Consider the following 14,466-nt stretch of genomic DNA (forward strand, 5'->3'; position numbering starts at 1 on the left):
GCCAAGACCAGTTCTGGGGCCCTGCAGCACTGGCCCCAGAGGCCTCCTCACTGCTCAGAGGTTACTGCACAGGGACCCACGCCGCCGAGAAGCAACTGGGCTTCTCAGCCGTCCTCTGAGGTTGTCAGACAAAATGTGGACCGTCTGACTCCCCCCTCCCCACCCTCGTTTCCTCCCCACGTCTCCCACCCTGTCCTCCCCGCCCTCCCTGCCCTGCCACTGCCTGTGTTTCTAATCTCCAGTTTTGTCCCCTCGTTTCTATAGATTATGATTTTGGAGATGTGTTCCCAGCAGTGCCGTCTGTACCCAGCACAGACTGGGAAGGTGGGACAGAGTCTGCTGTTACCCTCTTTTCCTGTTTTGCAACGTTTCCATGCCAAGCTTGCTGCATGACTCAAAAAATCAGCCCATTGTTGATCTTAATGTCAGTGATCATGACACAGTGTGATGGAATTCTGCAGCAGAAGGTGACCTTGATCCCCAGACAGACACATCCATCCGGTACAGGCCTCCTGCCCCTCGGCAGGGGTCTTGTGGCGTCACTGAGCAACTGGACTTGGGGGAAAGAGGGGTCACCCTCCCTGACTCGAAGCCAGTTGACACACTGGATGTGTGCAGGGGGACTGCCCATTTGTGGGGGCTCACGTTACTCACCCCCACCAGCAGACGTGTTCTGGAAAGCCATGCCTTTGAACACGGGGAGCGTTAGCGTACACACTCCTGTGTCGAAGCATCAGGAAGCCAAGGCAGGGAGTTCGGTTCTTGTGGCCAGTCCTCGCTGGCTTTCTCCCGGCTGTTTTGGGAAGAGACTGGGGTCCAAGTGAGAGGGACGGTTGCCAGATGCCCAGAAGGGAGCTTGCCATTGAAATTTCCAGGAAGATTAAAATAAAAACCAGGGCTGGTTTTATTTCAGGCCCAAGGCACCAAAGATTTTCAGGTTCAGTCCCCAGTACCACTAGAAGCCAGAGCTGAGTATGCTCTGGTAAAAAGAATTAGATAAGAAAGGGGAAAAGAAAGAGAGAGGGGAAGGGAGGGAGAGAGGGAGGGAGGAAGGAAGGAAGGAAGGAAGGAGGGAAAGAAAAGAAAGAAGAGAAAGAAAGAAAGAAAGAAAGAAAGAAAGAAAGAAAGAAAGAAAGAAAGAAAACATTTGCCCTGTGGGTCTCCTCAGGCCAGACAGGATGAGGTAGCCCAACTTCTGAAGGAGCAGATGTCACCCACTCACCCCGGCCGTGGGCAGGAGTGGGGAGCGGAGGCGGCTCTCCTAGAGCTGCCCCTTGTTATTGGAACCCTGGTCTCCACTAATGAGTGACCGTGACCTTTTACTAAGCAAGGTGTCTCAGAAGTAGCTGAGATCTGAGGGAACCAAGACACAAACCAAAACAAATCACTCCATTTGGCTGGGTGGGTGGCATCAAAAAGCCCTGCGTTTCTGTTAGGCTACTTTGCAACCCAGAATTCCATCATCAAGCCTCCCGTCCTTTCTTCTGGGAGCACATGCTGTGGGCACTGATTTCCCCCCCTGGCTCTAACAACTAACCCCTTCAGTCCCAGCTACTCGGCTGCCTGCACAAGCACTTGACGCGCAGGGCCTCCCCTTCCTCCAAACTCCCTGCCACCCGACCCGAGAGACAGCTTGCTTGGGCTGGGCTTGGGTGAGGGCTTTCCCAGAAACCATCACTCGCCTTTCTGATTCTCTGAACTCTGAAGACTCCCTGAGCCTGTCGCCTTGTGGGGAGCCTTTGTCTTCTCTGTAGGTCTGGAAGAAAGCGGTATTTGGAAGCAGCACCAAACTCTGGGCCCTGGGATGGAGGGGGGAGGGGGGTCGGGGCAGCTTTTTACAGCGCCACCGGGTCCCAGCCTTGGCGCCCACTGGGCTCAGTGACCCAGCTGCTCACTTCCCAGGATTCCCCCAGTGAAATCGTAGCTCCACACCTCCAGGGACTCCAGGGAGGAACCTTCTTTGAGACCCAAGGGTGAAGCTTTCTGTATCAGTTGAATAAAACTCTGGAGTCCCAGGACATCTGCAGAAATCCTCACACATTACAATTTTTTTTTCTTTCTTTCTTTCTTTCTTTCTTTCTTTCTTTCTTTCTTTCTTTCTTTTTTTTCCCTTTTTCTGGCAGAGCTGCCATTTCAGCCACCACCTTTATCTCCTCATATTAAAAGACAGTGTTTTCTTAAAACCGTCTGACAAGCTGTGCCAACAGACAGAGATAGCCAGTGGTTTCCAAGATCCCCCCGAAGAAGGTGACAGCAGGTTGGGGCCCTCCTGACTGAGGCGGAGGGCAGGAGGCATGCTTGCCATGCCTCCTCTGGGCAGATAATGACCAGAAAGATGTGTGCCCGCTACCAAATGAGGCAGACAGACCGCGTCCCTGGTCATTAATCATTGCCCAGCCTGTTCTGCTCGTGGGGGCTCAATTCTGGGCTTGGCTGGCTCCCATCTGCCACTGGAACCCGAGTGCCTTTCATGCTCCTTCCTCTCCAGGCCTGGTCCCCATGACCTGGGGTGGGGGGCTTAGCGCAGGAGGGAGCGGTCCCCTGCCCTCACCCTCCCTTCTCCCTGGGGTGGAGCCTTGGGTGGAGACGTAACCCAGAGGCCTGTAGGCAAGCTGAGGTACGTTCCTATGGGGGGAGCTGGCTCTGCCTCTGGGAGTGTGCCCACAGGACGTGAGAGAGAGAGAGAGACAGCCAGCGAAGGGCCTGGGGGGCATCTGAGGGCATAGGAGCAGTCACACCATACACCTGTCTCCTCCCTCTGCTTTTCATTCGCTCCAGATCCTCCCTGCCCTGCCCCCAGGTGCCCCATCTTTTGGGCTCCCTGCCCTGCCACCCCCTGCCCTGTCCTGTCCTGTCCTCTCTTTTTCTCTCTGCCCTCCATTTTGTAATCTCCACCTGCCATGTCTTCAGCTCTCTTTCTCTTGGTCCCTTTCTGTCTGCCTGTAGAGGAGACCTTTCAGAGGATCAGGGGCAGCTCAGCCCAGCTGGTGCCTTGTGGTGCTCAAGTGGCCACTGGAGCCCCTCAGAGATTAGCCCAGGAGGCGTGTGACCTCAAGGGCTTCAGCCGAGAAGCTGCTTAATTTTGGATCTCTTTCTTCAAACAGCCAAATTGTTGGACACTCCTTATACCTCCCAGCGGCGGTGGGGACCACCCACCCTTCAATCTTGCTTCAAAACACAAACCCCGGGAGTCAGGCTGTATCGCAGCGGGTTAAGGGCAGGTGGCGCAAAGCACAAGGACAGGCGTAAGAATCCCGGTTCGAGCCCTGGCTCCCCACCTGCAGGGGAGTCACTTCACAGGCGGTGAAGCAGGTCTGCAGGTGTCTGTCTTTCTCTCCTCCTCTCTGTCGTCCCCTGCTCTCTCTCCATTTCTCTGTCCTATCTATCAGCGACAACATCGATAACCATAATCACTACAACAATAAAGCAACAAGGGCAACAGAAGGGAATAAGTAAATAAATGTTTTTTAAAAACCCTACAAACCCTATATCTTCTTGAATTGGGCCTTCTACTCTTGAAACAGCTCCCCACGCCAGATCCTCTTACCCACCCCCCACACCTCTCTCTGAGATAAGGCATGGGGGGCCGTGGGGGGGGGGGTCTGGGCTTCACAGATGGTGTCCGACAGTCTGTCCTGTCTCGTCTTCACCCAGATGGAGACTTCACAGACACTGTCAGCGGGCCCCGCTCCACTGCTTCGGACCTGGCCAGCAGCAAGGCCTCCACCAAGAGCCCCACCCAGCGCCACAACCCCTTCAACGAGGAGCGGGCAGAAGTGGTCACTTCCTGTGACACCACGCCTGTGCACACCGTCTCCCAGGAGGAGAAGGGGCAGGCCCTCATCCCAGACCTGCCAGACGCCTGCACAGAGCTGGAAGTCATCAGGTCAGCAGGGAGGGATCCGCCGTGTGTCCACCCCAGCAGCAGTGCTCAGATGGGTCCAACTGGGGTCCCCATGGCAGCCCCACCCCCATGGCAGTTGAGTTGCTCCCCTGCCCTGCTTGCTTGGAAGTCACTTAAGTAAGAGGAGACCACGGACTTGAATGTGAAAGATTACGAGGGTTCTTGGGCAGTAAGACAGTTTCCGAGCTTTGCACCAATTCCAGTTCAGCATGCTTCATTGAAAGAAACGTATCTTCACGGTGTGGACAGGGACAGAGAAGAGATGGGCGCAGTGAATGGTGAGCTGGGAAGCCCCTGTCCCAGAACCTCCTTGGCTCCCTGCCTCCCCTGCCGTCCGCTCCCGGACTGCACCCGTGCCAGAGAGAAGCCCTGTGTGCAGGCGGCCGCTGTGTGCCCACACCTGCAGGCTCTGGCCAGAGTGGGGAGGCGCTACTCTGCAGTGACCGGAGCCAGGAGCCCCTCCTCCAGGCCGCTGGGAGTTCTGAGCCGCGGTTCGGCCCAGGGTCACTTGGCCAGCCTCACTGTAGCCAGCTTGAACAGAGGAGTGGAAGCCTATTGTTTGAGCGCAGGCCTTTTTGTGTTTTAATTTCTTTACTGGAGGATTAATGTTTTACGGTCGCCAGTAAATACAATAGTCTGTACATGTGTAACACTTCCCAGTTTTCCACACAACAGTACAACCCCCACTAGGTCCTCCTCTGCCAGCGTGTTCCAGGACCTGAACCCTGGCCCCCCACCCCAGAGTGCTTTACTTTGGTGCAATCCACCAGAGCCCAGGCATTTTCAGTGTTTCCCTAGCTACTGTCTGCGTCATGACACTTGACGGAAAGTGAGGGCAGCCCATGTCCTACGGGGGAGGGGAGGGGATCTTCAGTCTGACCAGCCACTGCCTGTTTATTTCATTGTTACTATTGTTTATTATTATTAATTTATTTAAAAAAAATTTTTCCCTTTTGTTGCCCGTTTATCATCGTCGTCGTAGTTATTATAGTTGTTATTGCTGTTGTTGTTGGATAGGACAGAGAGAAATGGAGAAAGGAGGGGAAGACAGAGAGGGGGAGAGAAAGACAGACACCTGCAGACCTGCTTCACCACCTGTGAAGCCACACCCCTGCAGGTGGGGAGCCGGGGGCTCGAACCGGGGTCCTTACGCCGCCGGTCTTTGTGCTTTCTGCCATGTGCGCTTAACCCGCTGCACCATTGCCTGGCTCCCATTATTATTATTTAAATCTACCTCTCCCAGTGAGCAGTTTTTCCTCTTCTTCTTGTTTCATTTTTATCAGGTAGGACAGAAAAATCTGAAAGGGGAAGAGGAGATAGGGGAGGAAGAGAAAGAGACAGCTGCAGCTGCACAGCTCATGAAGCCTCCCCCCTGAGGTGGGGAGCCGGGACTTGAATCCAGGTTCTCGTGCTTGGTGATGTGTGTGCCATTGACCAGCCCCTTCCTGTTTGTTTGTTTGTTTGTTTGTTTCTCCTTTTGTTGCCCTTGTTGTTGTAGCCTTGTTGTGGTTATTATTGTTGGTGATGTCGTCGTCGTTGGACAGGACAGAGAGAAATGGAGAGAGGAGGGGAAGACAGAGAGGAGGAGAGAAAGACAGACACCTGCAGACCTGCTTCACCGCTTGTGAAGCAACTCCCCTGCAGGTGGGGAGCCGGGGGCTCGAACCGGAATCCTTACGCCGGTCCTTGCGCTTTGTGCCACGTGCGCTTAACCCACCGCGCTTCCGCCCGCCCGACTTCACCCACCTGTTTATTTTTACGTCTATTGATCTATTCCTTCGTGAGAGAGAGAATGGAGCAGAGTACCACTCTGCTTGCGGGGATCAAACTCAGGACCTCATACTTGAGAGTCCAGTGCTTTATCTGGTACCAATCTTCCAGCCCACTCCCTTTGAAAATTGTATTGATTGATTGATTGATTGATTGATTTCCAGGACGAACGGATGGGTAGTGGACCAGAGCTACTGTCTGGCACATGTAATGCCAAGGATCAAACTAGGGACTTCATGTCTGAGAATATCACACTGCGTCTACTGCACCACCTCCCGAGTTGCTACAAGTCGTGTTTATTCCCAGAACACAGCTGGCTTAGTCGTGTCACCAGCCAGAAAGCCTAGGAGCCACCGGGGGTCCTCTGGGGTCCTCTGGCACTGCCCTCACTGCTGTCTTCCTTGTGGTCATCCCTGCCTCTGTGAACAGTGAGGGGCATCGCAGGACCCAGACAGCTGTGACCTCTGGCACTGCCCAGACCCACTGACGCTCTGGCTGTTCCTCAGAGCCTCCCGCACCTGGGGGACTCTCTTCTGATCCAGCCCATCTAGTTTCGCTTTGAATTTTAATGTTATTGGCGAGTTCATGTGAATTTACAGAATTAGCAGATAACAGGAGCAGACTTCCTTCCTCACTGTTCCCACCACCGGAGTTCTCTGTCCCCAGTCCCTCCACTGGAAGATAACAGCAGTTTTCCTTAAGTTGCAGATATGGGCTATTATTTCTTTTCTTTTTTTTTTTTTAATATTTATTTATTCCCTTTTGTTGCCCTTGTTGTTTTATTATAGTTATTGATGTCGTCATTGTTGGACAGGACAGAGAGAAATGGAGAAATTGAGAGAAAGATAGACACCTGCAGACCCGCTTCACCACTTGTGAAGCGTCTCTCCTGCAAGTGGGGAGCCGAGGGCTTGAACTGGAATCCTTACACTGGTCCTTGCGCTTTGCACCACCTGCGCTTAACCCGCCCAGCTCCCCTATTATTTCTACAACTGTCTGTCTCTATATTGTTGCCCATTTTTCTTCATGGTCTCATCTTCTCTTTTCTCTTTCTTTAAAGAATTTATTTATCTATTTATTTATTTATGAGAAAGACAGGCGAAGAGAGAGAAAGAACCAGACATCACTCTGGTACATGTGCTGCTGGGAATTGAACTCAGGACCCCATGGTTGAGAATCCAGTGCTTTATCCACTGCGCCACCTTCCGGACCACTCATCTTCCCTTTCTAAGCCACACCTACAGCTGTTACCACTTCTGAGTGCCCTTCCTTTTTACCTCATTTCTCTATGGTTCTGGTGGAGTTAGGCTTCAGAACTCTCCAGTCATCTTCCCCAACATGTCTCCCCCTCTGGGAATGAATAGGGACCAAAGTTCTCTATGGGGAGCAGAAGCTGGGAGTTGTGGCTTCTGTCACTGCTTCTCCGCTGGGCATGGGTGCCGGCAGGTGGATCCAGACCCCCAGCCTGTTTCTGTCTTTCCCTAGTGGGGCAGGGCTCTGGGGACATGGGGTTCCAGGACACACTGGCGAGGCTGTGTGCCCAGGGAAGTCAGGACAGGATAATTCAGAATCATGATAACGTCTGCAACTTGCCCAGCCCATCCAGTTCCCCACAGCATTATGATGTTCAGCTGCGAAATCTCTCCCATCTCTACTGTCCCAGGGTCACCAAGAAGAAAAAAACTGGCAAGAAGAAGAAGGCCCGATCGGATGAGGAAGCAAGTCCCCTTCACCCAGCCTCCACCCACCACTCCCATGCCAGGCGGGGAGACGGCGACAGCCTCGTGGGCAGCCAGGGCCGCCTCGGGCAGGTCTCCCCAGACACCACCTTCGCTTCCCCTCAGGAGGAGGGAGAGGGGTCCGGCAGCGCCCCCGAGAGCAGCGAGCGCTCAGAGTCCAGCCAGGTGGGCCTGCTCATCCCTGAGATGAAGGACACCTCTATGGAGCGTCTGGGGCAGCCCCTGCGCAAGGTCATCGACCAGCTCAACGGGCAGCTGGACCCGAGCACATGGCGCTCCCACACCGAACGTCCAGACCAGTCCTTTCGGACCGGCTCTCCCGGGGAAGCCCCGGAGAGGCCGCCCTCTTGCAACTTTAGCGAGGGACTGCCAGCCCCCATGGACTTCTACTGCTTTACCGTCGAAAGTCCAGGCACTGCTGCATCAGGTGGCGGCAACCATGACCCTGCAGGGCCTGGCCAACCGTCACATGTTCCTGGTAGCCCTGCGGCTTCTGGCCAAGAAGAAGAGGGAGGAGGAGGAGGACCGGAACCGGCACCTGGGCCCCTAGAGGACACCCCGGGGGATGCCCCGGAGCCAGAGACCCAGGAACCCGTGACCCCGTTGCCCCTGGTCAGGGAGGGTCCGGAGTCTCTTTGCCACCTCAAGGAAGAGCAGCCCAGCCCCTGTGTGAGCAGCGCTGAGGACTCTGGGGTTGAGGAGGGTCAGGGAAGCCCTTCTGAGCTCACCCACTCGGCAGAGTTCAGGTGAGCAAGGCTGGCTGTGTGGTTGGTCCCTGAAGTGGGTGACACCGGGCTTCTGTCCCCGGAATAAGTTAAGCACAGCTCCCGTGAGGCTTGGTCTATACTGGGACGCAGGATGGAGCTCGATCTCACTTCTTGCACTTTTTAAAAAATTTTGTTTATTATCTTTCTTTCTTTATATTTTGGATGGAGACAGCTAGAAATTGAGAGGGAAGTGGGTAGTAGAGGGAGAGAGACAGAGACACCTGCTGCACTGCTTCACCACTTGCAAAACTTTCCCCCTGGGCAGAGGGTAGATAGCATCATGGTTATGCAAAGAGACTGTCATGCTTGAGGCTCTAAAGTCCCAGGCTCAGTCCCCCACACCACCATAAGCCAGAGCTGACCAGTGCTCTAGTAAAATAAAAAAAAATAAAATAAAATAAAAACCACTGCAGGTGGGGAGTGGGTACTCGAACCCCGGTCCTTGCACATTACTACACGTGCGCTCAAGCAGGTGCACCACCACCTGGCCCCACTTTTCTTAAATGTTTATTTATTTATTTATTTATTTATTTATTTATTCCCTTTTGTTGCCCTTTTTATTTCTTTTTATTGTTGTTATTGCTGTTGTTGTTGGATAGGACAGAGAGAAATGGAGAGAGGAGGGGAAGACAGAGAGGGGGAGAGAAAGACAGACACCCGCAGACCTGCTTCACCACCTGTGAAGCGACTCCCCTGCGGATGGGGAGCCAGGGGCTCGAACCCGGATACTGACTCCGGTCCTTGCGCTTTGCGCCACCTGCACTTAACCCGCTGCTCTACCACCCAACTCCCTCACACTTTTTTTTTTTTTTTTAAAGATTTATTTATCTATAAGAGAACAGGAAGGGGAGAGAGAGGGGGAGAGAGAGAGAGAGAGAGAGAGAGCCAGAGCACTACTCTGGCACATACGATGCCAGGGATCAAACTTGGAACCTCAGGCTTATGGGTCCCAGGCTTTACCCACTGTACCCCCTTCCGAGGCTGCTTCACTCCCCTCACTTTATTTCCCCCTCCAGAGCACTGCTCAGCCCTGGCTGCTGGTGGTGTGGGGAACTGAACCTGGGAACCCTGATGCTGTCTCCCGTGCACCTCCCCTCACTTTTTGACCCTTAGCGGGACCATAGCCCTGTGCATCTCTGCCTGAACTGCCCTGCCCCCCCCCCCCCCCGTGTGCTTTCCCACCCCCGGCCGGGCCCGACTCCCAGCCCTCCCCATGGCTGCCCCCCTCACAGGGTAGACAACAACCACTTACTCCTGCTGATGATCCACGTGTTTCGGGAAAACGAAGAGCAGCTCTTCAAAGTAAGTTGCCGGGAGCTCAAGAATGAATGAGCAAGACCCAGCGCAGCAAGGGTGAGGCGGGCTGGGCCCCAGGCCTGGGTGGAAGGGGGAGAGTCCCGCCCGGGGGCCGGGCAGGAGCTGCAAGGTGTGACACCTGTCTCCCGACTCCACTCGGGCCCCTCAGATGATCCGGATGAGCACGGGCCACATGGAAGGCAACCTGCAGCTGCTGTACGTGCTGCTTACAGACTGCTACGTCTACCTGCTCCGCAAAGGTGCTGGGGAGGGGTCTGGACGAGACTGACCACCGCCACCCTTGCTCCCCCGACCCCCACCATGAGTGCGCCGCCCGCCCGCCTGCCTGCCTCTGTGGCCCTCAGGGCAGCAGCACACTCCACCGAAGGCTGTCCCCAGCCCGCCGTCCTTACACATGGGGGGGGGCCCTTCCCTCAAGTCTTTTTCCTACTCTTATACTTTCAGACCAGAGGGCTGGGATGAGTCTTCTCTGAGGGAGGGGCCAGGATGAGGCTTAGAGCATGGGGCAGGGGGCTGGGGGCCGGGGGAGAAGCACTGGGGTAACGGTAACGGCCACTGCGGTCTCCTCTGCCAGGGGCCACAGAAAAGCCATACCTGGTGGAAGAGGCCATCTCCTACAGTGAGCTCGACTACATATCGGTGAGTTCAGGCTCGGAGGATACTTGATGACAGGTTACAAATAATGCTAAAATCTGTTCCCTTCCTTCCTTCCTTTTTTTTTTTTTTTCCTTCTTTTTTTTAAGCTTTCTTCCTTTCTTTAACAGAGCATGGCTCAGCTCTGGCATATGACATCATGGAGGGCCGGGTCATTGAACCTGGGACTTTGGAGCCCCAGGCATGAGAGTCTCCTTGTATAACCATTGTGCTATCATAATGGGGGTGGGGGGGGGTGGAGAGACAGCATAATGGTTACGCAAAGAGACTCGTGCTCTGGAAAATAAATAACTCTTCTTAAAGTATATATTTAAGGGAGTCGGGCAGTGGCTCAGTGGGATAAGTGCAAATGGCGCAAAGCGCAAGGACCAGTACAAGGATCCTGGTTCGAGCCCCCGGCTCCCCACCTGCAGGGGAGTCACTTCACAAGCGGTGAAGCAGGTCTGCAGGTGTCTGTGTTTCTCTCCCCCTCTCTGTCTTCCCCTCCTCTCTCCATTTCTCTCTGTCCTATCCAACAACGATGACATCAATAACAACAAAGGTAACTACAACAATCAAATAACAAGGGCAAAAACAGGGAATAAATAAATATTAAAATTTTAAATATATTTAATATATATTTTATATATTTAAAAGATGAAACGGGACAGTATACAGTGTAGAATAGGAGAAATTACATGTAAAACTAAATTTTCACGAAGTAAAAAGTATCAGTAATAATAGCTAGCCGCCGAAGCAATGCAAGAATTTAGTCTAGAAACTGACAACCATTACTGGATGAGCGCCACAGGGCAGGGGCCCTCAAGTCACGCACCCCTGAGCTGCGGAGCCGGGCGAGGCCTCCTCCCTGACCCTGGGGTCAGGCAGCAGCTTCCTGCAGGTGCTGGGGGTAGGAGCAGTGTTGGAGGCTGACTCCATCTGCCACACTGCCGGCCACGGCTCTCTCCTCTGTGCCGGGGTCTGAAACTTGGGGGGCTTTACGCCTTGGTACCTCTTCCATGGCTGCCTCTTCTCCAAGCCCCCGTACATATCTGAGGGTGTGGTTTCCGGCAGGTGGGACTGGACCAGCAGACGGTGAGGCTGGTGTGTACCAACCGCAGGAAGCAGTTTCTGCTGGACACTGCCGACGTGACCCTGGCTGAGTGAGTGACCCCCATCCCCCTCTCCCCACCACCGCCACCCCGTCAGCAGGACTGGACAATCCACCTCTGCCCCCCTCCTGGACGCCTGCCTGCAGGGTGAAGGGTGGGAAGTGGGAGGCGAGGAAGGGGAGGCCTAGTGCCCTCTGGGACCTGCAGTCTGATCAGACAGGTGGCACTTGGGTAAACTCAGGACCCGGGGACTCTGGGTAGTCAGCCTAGGCTTGTGGACAGAGAGGAAGAGGGGCTGGAGGGAACTGGAGCCTCGGGCAATGAGGCCGCACGTGTCTGGAGACTTCCGAGTCCTGCTGCACCCCTTGTCTGATCTTTCCCCGCAGCCAGGGCCTTGGGGCTCCTGGGACTAGTTCAAGTCTTTGCCAGGTCACCATCTGATGATCGTGGGCCACAGCCTGGCGTTGCCCCATTCATTGCCCTGAACCCTGGCTCCAGCCAGCCAGGTCCCTTCCCTTGCCAGGTGTCCTAGACGCCCCCCTCTGGGCCCCGTGCTCTCAGAACTAAGTCCTGTCCAGTCGAGGTGGGCTCTCCTCGGAGCCCTGACCGCAAACCACTCCCGGGACAGGTTCTTCTTGGTTTCTTTGAAGTCAGCCATGATCAGAGGCTGTCGGGAGCCCCCCTACCCCAGCATCCTGACTGACGCCACCATGGAGAAGCTGGCACTGGCCAAATTTGTGGCCCAGGAGTCTCGGTGTGAGGTGAGAACCTGGGGCAAGTGGCTTGGCAGATGGCGTAGTGGCTGAGCTTTGGACTTCCAAGCATGAGGTCCCAAGTTCGATTCCTAGTACCGCATAGTACTGCTCTGGCCTCTCTCTCTCTCATCTTCTTTCTCTGTGTCTCTGTCTATTGAGATAAATAAAAAACAATCTTCTGGTCTGCCCTCCCTGAGAGACTAGCCCTGGTATCAGGATCAAGGAGTGCAAATAGGGCCAGGAGATAGTTCACCCAGCAGAGCACACACCTTGTGTGTGAGGCCCTGAGTTGAAGCCCCAGAACCACTGTGGGAACGTTATGCCCGGCACCATGGGAGCTCCATGGATGGTGGAGCAGTGTAGTGGTGTTTCTGCCTCCTCTGTGTCCTGTCCTCTCTCCTGTGCGTCTCCCCCGCTTTAAAGAATGAAAGGGATTACTCAGCATTGGTATCACATGGGAGATCTTAGATTCCTTCCCTATTGTTTCATTGCAAAGGGAGAAAGAGAGAGAGAGAGAGAAAAAAAAGAGGTACAAATAAATCTTAAAAAAAAAAAAAACAGATTTTGAAAGATTTTGTGGTCCAGGAGGTAGCTTACTGGATAAAGCACTGGACTCTAAAGCAAGAAGTCTTAAATTCAGTCCCTGGCAGCACATGTACCAGAGTGGTGATCTGTTTCTTTCTCTCTCTTCCTAGATTTCTCATGAATAAATAAATAAATAATTTCTTTAAAAGATTTTTATAGGAGCCAGGTGGCGGCACAGCTGGTTGAGCACACACATGGCTATTCACAAGGACCCAGGTTCAAGCCTCACCTCAATCCCATCTGCGGGGTACGGGGGAGGAGGGGACAGGGGAAACTTCACAAATGATGGAGCAGGTCCACATGCAGGTCTCTCTCTCCCTCCCTCTCTGCTCTCAGTCTCTCTGTGTCCTACCTATCAATGAGAGAGAGAGAGAGAGTGAGAGAGAGGAAAGAGAACCAGACGTCACTCTGGAACATGGGCTGCCAGAAACTGAACTCAGGACCTCATGCTTGAGAGCCTGGCACTTTATCCACTGTGCCACCTCCTGGACTGCCAAGTAAACGTGTTCAGCATCACCAGTCACCTCCCTGAAAGTGGTTCTTCTGCCACCCCCTCCTGCCCCCCCTTCCTACCTGCCCTCTCGGCAGCCACGCCGCGTGGCCAGCAAGCCCGGCCCAGACCTCACGGCACTGTCTGCCTCCCACCCTGCCAGGCGACCGCTGTCACTGTATGCTTCTATGGGCTCGTGCACTGGGAGGACCCCCTGGATGAGTCCCTCGGCCCTGGCCCCTGCCACTGCTCACTGCCCGAGGGCACCATCACCAAGGAGGGCATGCTGTACTACAAGGCGGGCACCTCCTACCTGGGCAAGGAGCACTGGAAGACCTGCTTCGTGGTACTCAGGTCAGCATCCTCACCACTCAGGCCTGGAGCTCTGTCCAGAGGCCACAGGGCTGCCAGGCACCCAGCGGGGTTACTGTAGAGGGGCACCGAGGGCCATGGCCTAGGGAGGATGCCCCCTTTCCTCCACAAGTGCTGAGGCTCACGTGGGGTGGCTCCAGCCAGGAGGCAAGTTACCGATTCTCCCTTGCTAGCTCAAGGGCTGAGCGATACAGAAAGGAGACACTGGGGAGCATTCTGGTACAAACACTCGTTTTATTTGGGGGTGGGCTTGGGTATATATAGAGATTTAAACAAAGAACATTTTTCAGATACGTCAGAAATTACAGGTTTCTTAAAGGTCAGCTTGCCCCTATGGTAGGGGGCTGGTATGACAAGAATTGATGCAGATACATAAAGGTCAAGACAACTTGCCTCCATTATGCAGGCAAGTTAATTGTCCAAAGGCATTTGAGAGAAGCATAGGGGTTAAATCAGTAAGATGAGATAGAGAAAAGAAAAAACAAAGCTTGATGTAAATCATAGATATCAAGGACCACAAGGAAATAAGATTTTGGGGTTTTCTCTGTCTGGTATTTGAGGTGTATGATAGAGTGTGTTCTCCTTTGTGATCAAAAGGTGAAGTGGAGGTGTGAACTTTGAGTGAGTGAATCTTAAAGCAGGCAACCATCTGGCCTGCTAGCAGGGGGAACTAAGTGTGAGAGGCCTGTAGGCTTTCTGTGAGTTTAAGAGGCTGACAAGGAGAAACTGAGTCTGGGAGACTTTTCCCTCCTGGCTCATCTCTATAAGGAGAGAGGCTAACAAGTGAGTGTCTTTCCAGACCTCCATCCAAGGACGGGAGAGCTCCCCTAAGCTCTACCAAGCTTTCACATAGTCCCACACGCAAGGACTTCAGAGTAGCCAAAGCCTGGAATATTTGAGCTCTGGACAAGCAGCCATCTGTATGTGGGGAGGGGGTGGTAGCTGTCCCCAGGAGGGAGTAGTGGCTGCCCCTCTGGCATTCACAGAAGATGGGTGTCTGGGGCTTAAGGAGTGGGGGACTC

General features: G+C 54.0%; 1 protein-coding gene across 2 annotated transcripts in view; it reads left to right on the forward strand.

The window, feature by feature from the left end:
* PLEKHM2 (pleckstrin homology and RUN domain containing M2) overlaps positions 1–14,466 on the forward strand; it is a 32,721-nt gene that overhangs the window by 12,251 nt on the left and 6,004 nt on the right. The window contains exons 6-14 of one of the 2 annotated variants that reach the window (XM_060184433.1): positions 265–324; positions 3,655–3,886; positions 7,338–8,159; positions 9,413–9,482; positions 9,646–9,736; positions 10,072–10,136; positions 11,205–11,293; positions 11,871–12,003; positions 13,236–13,426. In XM_060184433.1, the coding sequence (XP_060040416.1) occupies positions 265–324; positions 3,655–3,886; positions 7,338–8,159; positions 9,413–9,482; positions 9,646–9,736; positions 10,072–10,136; positions 11,205–11,293; positions 11,871–12,003; positions 13,236–13,426 (1,753 nt within the window). The remainder of the gene's footprint in view (positions 1–264; positions 325–3,654; positions 3,887–7,337; positions 8,160–9,412; positions 9,483–9,645; positions 9,737–10,071; positions 10,137–11,204; positions 11,294–11,870; positions 12,004–13,235; positions 13,427–14,466) is intronic. The other variant, XM_060184434.1, reaches the window with a different exon arrangement.

Source organism: Erinaceus europaeus, unplaced genomic scaffold (genome assembly GCF_950295315.1).
Source record: "Erinaceus europaeus unplaced genomic scaffold, mEriEur2.1 scaffold_791, whole genome shotgun sequence".
In the NCBI taxonomy this organism is placed as follows: domain Eukaryota; kingdom Metazoa; phylum Chordata; class Mammalia; order Eulipotyphla; family Erinaceidae; genus Erinaceus; species Erinaceus europaeus.